The 7277-nt window shown below is 53.4% G+C and overlaps 1 protein-coding gene across 1 annotated transcript; it reads left to right on the top strand.

Moving 5' to 3' along the window:
• Nucleotides 1-1070: 1070 nt before the first annotated feature.
• Nucleotides 1071-6380, top strand: LOC113773859. Its single transcript, XM_027318463.1, has 2 exons — nucleotides 1071-4340; nucleotides 4473-6380. The coding sequence occupies exons 1-2, from the start codon at nucleotides 1071-1073 to the stop codon at nucleotides 6378-6380; spliced, it is 5178 nt and encodes a 1725-aa protein (XP_027174264.1).
• The last annotated feature ends 897 nt before the right edge of the window (nucleotides 6381-7277 follow it).

Here is a 7277-nt window from a genome sequence, read left to right as displayed (position 1 = left end):
CGACTAAAATAAACAAATACTAAGAAATAAAACAAAATTGCTAATCTTAATAATAAAAATCTTTTGATTGATGCTTTTCTTCTCCAATTAATAACACTAAAAGAAATGAAACTTATCCCCCTCTTTATGAAACTTTCTCCTTTTGACAACTTTTAGGCTAAAGTCTTACAATAATAATAATAATAAAAGAATAAAATAAAATAAAAAATAAAACAGTTAAAAGGACCAAACTAATGCAAAAAGTAAAACTAAAATAAAAACAAATGCTAAAAGTTTAAAAACTAAAATCGTGACTGAGGATGCTCACCTCGGCCATCCCTGAGTGGCCGAGGTTATTCCACTTCATCCCTCACACAAGCGCAATCTTGTCCTGAGTAATGACCCCTGATCCCGGCCGGGGCCCTGGTCTTCTCGCCTGGACGACCTCTGCACCTCAGACTTCCAGCTCAGCTGCACGCTGATGATGTCAAGCCACCTGACATCATCAGGGACCAGTGCTTTATCTGAAAAGCACTGACGCTCTTAATGGCTACTACGCAGGACTCCCCGTTACCCTGTCCAGGCGGCTACAGTGTCAGAGGCGGCTACAGTGTCAGAGTCAGACCTCCTGGCAAGGAACAGAGCCGTAATTGCAGAACATGGGTCCCACTAGCATGAGCCCTTTGTCCTGCCATCCATTCTCGCTCTATAAATATCTCTCACATACACCCAACAAGTAAGCATACTGTTCATTTGACAATACTATTGTTTATCTCGTTCTCATACTAACTTGAGCGTCGGAGTGATCCCAGGGGAGAAGCCCCGCTATTCACTTCGGACAAGCAGATATACCTCACCTCACCTTAGAATAGGCTGATTCAGGTCGGTTCAACTACCCACCAAAAATCACCTCCTCAACTGGCGCCGTCTGTGGGAACGAGATTACTGCTAAAATGAGATCCACGCGCTCCAGAAGTGGAAGAGTCCCCTCGACAGGGGCTGGGCAAACCTCGGGAGCCCAGCAAGATCGTATTTCTGAAGAACAAGGGTCCCCAAGGACCCAGCCCAACAACGAAGACGCCATCGCAAAGATGGTCGAGTTCGTGGCTGATAACCCGAACATTTTCGAAGAACTAGGGAGGTACTTCAAGAGGCAGGGAAAAGAAAAAGCTGAATCCTCCAAGAGGAGACCGACGAAGTCCCCTGAAGTACCTTCCGGCGAAGACTCCGATGAGGGGCACCTCTCTCGGAGCACTTCCAGGCGCGCCTCTTCCAAGGCGACATCTAAAATTGCTTCCATTTTCCGGGCGTTTTCCCGGGGTCTTCTGAGAAAACGAGCCGATGACCCACCTCGGCGTCCCGGAGGCTTAGTAGCCGAGTATCTGAGGGCTCCGCCCTTCACGGATGACATCAATGGGGAGATGGTCCCCCCAAATTTCAAACTTCCCGCACTCCGTTCCTACGATGGCCGAGGTGACCCTGAGGTTCACCTCCGCGCCTTCCTCTCTGCCTTTCGGCTCTACTGCGTCCCTGACGCAGTAATTTGCCGAGCTTTCCCCATCTTCCTGCAGGGGACGGCCCGAAAGTGGTTCTGGGGCTTAGAACCGAGGAGCATTTCCTCGTTAGACGAGCTGATAGATCGGTTCATCCACCGCTTTGTGTCGTCTCGCCCAATTACGAATACTTCAGCTTACCTCTTGAACCTGCAGCAGGCTCCCAGCGAGTCACTGCGCTCATACCTGCAGAGGTTCGATGAGGAGAATGTACAGATACCTGATCAGAATGAGCAGGTAACCATAGCTGCCTTCACCAACGGGCTGATCGCGGGAATCTTCAATACCGAGATACACCGGGATTACCCCCGCACACTTCGGGAACTCTGGGATCGAGTAGATCAGGGAATCCGAAATGAAGATCTAAACCGCATGAAGCGGGAGGCTCAAGCCACTCGTACCGGGCAAGATTCCCGGAGGAAAAAGGATGCCGGCCGGGCTGAACAAGGCCCCAGCGGGTCGTCGAGTCAGTTCCGAGACCGCCGAAGTGTCTTTGATCGGATCGTCAAAGGCAGGTCGTCCACCTCGGACGTCGAGCTTACACCTCTCAACTCCATCCGGACTCATGTCCTGGCTGTGATGAGGCAGAATCACCTCGGCCGAACTCCTCCTGAGATTCCGGGGAGGAGAGATAAGAGGAACTCAAACCTCTACTGTGCCTACCACCGGGATGTTGGGCACGAGACTGAAGACTGCAATGATCTGAAGCGGGAGATCGAGAATTTGATCCGGCAGGGATACCTGAAGCAATTCGTCCGCAAGAATGGAGGCTTCAACCGAAGCGTCTCCCACCGGGAGAACCGGGGCCCCCGCCGAGAGGACAGGCGGGACACGAACATGCATTGCCGAGGTCCCGAGGATCGTAGGGAGGACAAGCAGCCTCCACGCGATGGATCACCGGGCTACGGCCCCAACATCGCCGGGGTGATCAACACAATCGCGGGAGGACCAACGGGAGGAGACAGCCAGAACTCCCGGAAGCGGACCTACCGCCAGGCCGGGATGGAGGTGGCCGAGCCGAGCTCTCGGCTGTCTGAAGTCATCACTTATGGTCCCACTGACCCAGTTCCTGCGGCCTCCAGCAATCACGAAGCTCTCGTGATCGAGGTTCTCACCAACAACTACACAGTCAAAAAGGTCTATGTTGACCCCGAAAGCTCGGTAGACGTCTTGTACTACCGAACTTTCGAAAGTTTGAAACTGACCAGGGAACAACTCACTCCTGTCAGAACTCTCCTCGTCGGATTCGGGGGACACGTAGTCCACCCGGAGGGTATGGTGTCCCTGATGGTGACTGTCGGGCGTCATCCCCGCTGCCGGACTATACCCGTCAACTTCGCGGTGGTCAAGGCAGATTCTCCCTATAATATGTTGATAGGTCGACCCACGCTCAACGCCTTGAGAGCTGTGTACTCTACCTACCACCTGAGTTTCAAATTCCCGACACCAGCGGGGGTGGCCGAGGTGAGCAGCGACGTGAGCACTGCCCGCGAATGCTACCTCGCCACCATTCAGGCCGCTGTCACTCCCCGGACTGCATCAAAGGCCGAAGAGAAGAGGCCAGCTGTTCTCTCCAAAGACTGCATTGATCCTCAGAAAGCGGGAAAGCCCGGCAGGCTGGAACCCGGGGATGAGGTGGAGCAGGTGGTCCTGAATGAGGCAAGACCGGACCAAGTGGTCCAGGTAGGGGCCGGACTCCCCTCGCCTCTAAAGGAAGAAATGATTTGCCTTATAAAGGACCACCGAGACGTCTTCGCTTGGTCCGCTGATGAGGTGGTTGGAGTGCCACCTGAGCTCATGGTTCACCAGTTCAACGTTAATCCGCAGGCCCGTCCTGTGAAACAAAAGCGCAGGCACTTCGGCCCAGAACGCAGCAAGGCCATATCCGATGAGGTCGACAAGCTCTTACCCGCTAAAATGATTCATGAAGTCCAATACCCCACCTGGCTGTCCAACCCAGTCATGGTCAAAAATGACACCAGTGGTAGGAGGATGTGTGTGGACTTCACAGACCTCAATAAGGCCTGCCCCAAAGATTGCTATCCTCTGCCAAGGATAGACGCCCTACTCGATTCGGCGATGGGACATGAGATCCTCTGCTTCCTGGATGCCTTCAAAGGGTATCATCAAATAGGAATGAGTGAGGAGGACCAAGAGAAAACGGCATTCTACACCGACAAAGGTGTCTACTGCTATACCACCATGCCGTTCGGGCTAAAAAACGCCAGGGCGACCTATCAAAGGTTGATCAACCGCCTCTTCAAGGATCAGATCGGCCGAAATGTGGAAGCCTATGTGGACGATATCCTTGTCAAAAGCTTAACCACTTCGGCCATCTTATCAGATGTAAGGGAGGTCTTCGGCGTCCTGCGGGACTCAAGGATGAAGTTAAATCCCAAGAAGTGTGTCTTCGGTGTCACCTCAGGAAAATTTTTGGGGTATCTGGTTTCCCACCGGGGAATCGAAGCTAACCCAGACAAGGTCAAGGCCATCCAGGACATGTCCCCACCTCGGAACCTCCGAGAAGTCCAGCGATTGAACGGACGTCTGGCTGCACTGAACCGCTTCCTATCCCAATCCGCAGAAAAAGCTTTGCCCTTTTTCAAGGTGCTTAAGAAGACCGATCAATTTGCCTGGACTGAGGAGTGCCAGGTTGCCTTCGACAAGTTGAAGCAGTACCTGCACCACCTACCCACCCTCGCTTCACCTCGGCCCGAGGAGAAGCTGTACCTCTACCTCTCCGCAGCGGACGAGGCTGTCAGCGCTGTGCTCATCCGGGATGAGGGCACTCAAGTGCCAGTCTATTATGTCAGCTGAGCTCTCCCTGGGCCGGAGACTCGATACACCCAAGTGGAAAAACTTGTGCTAGGACTAGTCCACGCCGCCCGGCGGCTGAAACCCTACTTCTTAGCTCATCCCATCTCCGTCAGGACCGACCAGCCGCTCCGACAGATACTGGTGCGGCCCGAGGCCTCCGGGCGCCTCACTAAGTGGGCCGTCAAGTTAGGTGAGTACGACCTGTCGTATGAGCCGCGCACCGCCATAAAAGCTCAAGCCTTAGCCGATTTCTTGGCCGAGCTCACCTTCACGGAAGGTCGAGAGTCCACTCCTGCCCTAGCCGAAGTGTCCACCCAGCACCTGTGGACGTTATACGTGGACGGATCTTCCAACGGGTATGGCAGTGGAGCAGGACTGCTCCTGGAGGGCCCCCAGGGAGAAGTGTGCTCGTGTGCCCTCCGCTTTGACTTCCCGGCCACCAACAATGAATCCGAATATGAGGCCTTAATCACGGGACTCCAGCTAGTCCGCAAGCTCGGTGCACAGCGGATCCACGTCCGCAGCGACTCCCAACTCGTAGTATGCCAAGTCCTTGGTGAGTATGAGGCCAAGGATGAAACCATGCAACGGTATCTATCCAAAGTCCACCAACTCATCGTGTATTTCGAGTCTTTCGAAATCCAAAGAATCCCCCACTCCCAGAATAGGCGGGCCGACGCCTTATCCCGGTTGGCTTCCACCTCATTTTCTGACCTCAACAAGACCGTTTTGGTGGAAATGTTGAGCGAGCCGGGATACATGGAGGAGGTGGCCTGCCCTGTGAACACGGGAGAAACATGGATGAGCCCGTTCATCCTTTTCTTAGGGCAGGGAGTCCTCCCCGAGGACCGAGCCGAGGCGAGAAAGATACAACGCAAATCTACTCGGTACGCGCTCCGCGATGGAGAACTGTATAAACGCTCATGCCTTGGCCCATGGCTGAGGTGCGTTACACCCGAGGCAGGACGTCAGGTCCTCCATGAGATACACGAAGGCCTATGTGGGGCTCACGTCGGCCACAGGATGTTAGCCAGGAAGACCTTACTCCTTGGGTATTTCTGGCCTTCCGTTCGACAAGATGCCCAAAATCTTATTCTCAGTTGCCCATCCTGCCAAGTCCATGCCCCTGAGCTTCACCAACTCTCAAATTTCATGGTTCCAATCACTTCACCCTGGCCCTTTGAGCAATGGGGGACAGACATCATCGGTCCTTTCCCTAAAGCGGTCGGGAGTTATACCTTCCTGGTAACCGCTGTGGATTATTTCACAAAGTGGGTTGAGGCCGAGCCTCTAAGGAACATCACGGGGCTGGCCGTTCAAAAATTCTTTTGGAAATGCATTGTCTGCCGCTTCGGCATACCTCAGATCATCATTTCGGACAATGGGAGACAGTTTGCCGAGAACCCCTTCAAGGCTTGGTGCCAGAACCTCGGCATCAAACAACATTTCACTTCGGTAGGCCACCCTCAGGCCAATGGTCAGGCAGAAAATTTCAACCGAACTCTCTTGCATGGCCTCAAGACCCGACTACACCGAGCTGGATCATCTTGGGTGGAGGAACTCCCCAGTGTTCTGTGGTCGTATCGGACCACGCCGAGGTCATCCACGCAAGAGACCCCCTTCTCCTTGACCTATGGAGCCGAGGCTGTCATCCCTGCTGAGATCCTTACACCCAGTCCTCGGCTGACAGCCTATGTAGCCGAGGAGAACGGAGAAGAGAGACAGTTAGATCTCGACCTCATCGACGAGAAGAGAGACCTTGCCTCAGCTCGGATAGCTTCCTACAAGAACACCCTAACCCACTACAACAACACCCGCGTCAAGCATCGGCAATTCCTGCCAGGAGACTTGGTGCTTAGAAAAAACTCGGTCAGCCGAGCTGAGCCCCAAGGGAAACTGGGCCCGAAATGGGAAGGTCCATACCGAGTTGTGGAGTATAATCTTAATGGGTATTGTAAATTGAGTTACCGAGATGGCTCTCTAGTGCCGAGGACTTGGCACGTCGAGAACCTCAGACTGTATTATGTTTGAAAATTTTACTAAGTTATCACTTCAGCTGCTTAGTTATTTTTCAATACCAAGATGCTACACATCCGTTATCAGAAAATAAGGGGGACAAATAGGGGACGAAGCAAGAAATTAAAGGAGCCGAAGTGAGGAGAAATAGATCTTTCATTCAAATAAGAAAAGGCATTACAAGAAGAATACAAAAGACCGAGGTCAGGAGTATTGCTAATAATCTCCCACCTCGGATTTACACTTAAACCCCTATGAGCTAAGCCTCCATCTCGGCTCCCTCTTGGCCAGTTGCCTCCCCGGCTTCTTCCCCGCCGGGGTGAGTATCTTCTCCACCTCCTCCTTGCTGTTCGGCAGCCTCCTCGCCGACGTCACCCCCAGTGTCCTCTCCTCCTTCCTCCTCGAACACCTCATCGAGCTCAGCTAACCATTTGTTGAACTCGTCCTGGACTTCGGCCAAATTCCTTCCAGCTTGGATGCCCTCGGCCATCCGATTGCACAGCTCCTTGGAGTCCTCATTATAGTTGGCACTGTTCCTCAAGGACTCCAAAGCCTCAGAGGATAGATAAGCTGCGGCCTCGTCTATGGCCGATGTGAAGCCAAACATGAAGCTCGGCCTTGTCAGCTGGCCGAGGTCCCCGATGAAGGTCTCGGACCTCCGGAAATCCTCTACAGCCGAAGTCCTCGCGCTCTCGGGGGCCTGCTCGTGGGACTTCTTCACCTCCTCTGACCTCTTCTGCTCTTCCTCCAGAGCCGACCTCAGACTGTTGGTAGTGGCCTCGGCCTCCTCCTCCTTAGTCTCGGCCTCTTGAAGACGTCGCTGAAGCTCGGACTTCTCGGACCCGGACACCACCAGTTTTTTCTTCAACTTGGCAATCTGATCTTGCAGCTTGCCGGTGTCCTGCTCCTCAA

Source organism: Coffea eugenioides, chromosome 6 (assembly GCF_003713205.1).
Source record: "Coffea eugenioides isolate CCC68of chromosome 6, Ceug_1.0, whole genome shotgun sequence".
Classification (NCBI taxonomy): Eukaryota; Viridiplantae; Streptophyta; class Magnoliopsida; order Gentianales; family Rubiaceae; genus Coffea; species Coffea eugenioides.
Note: the sequence above shows the minus strand (reverse complement) of the source record. Positions and strands in the feature narration are given on the sequence as shown.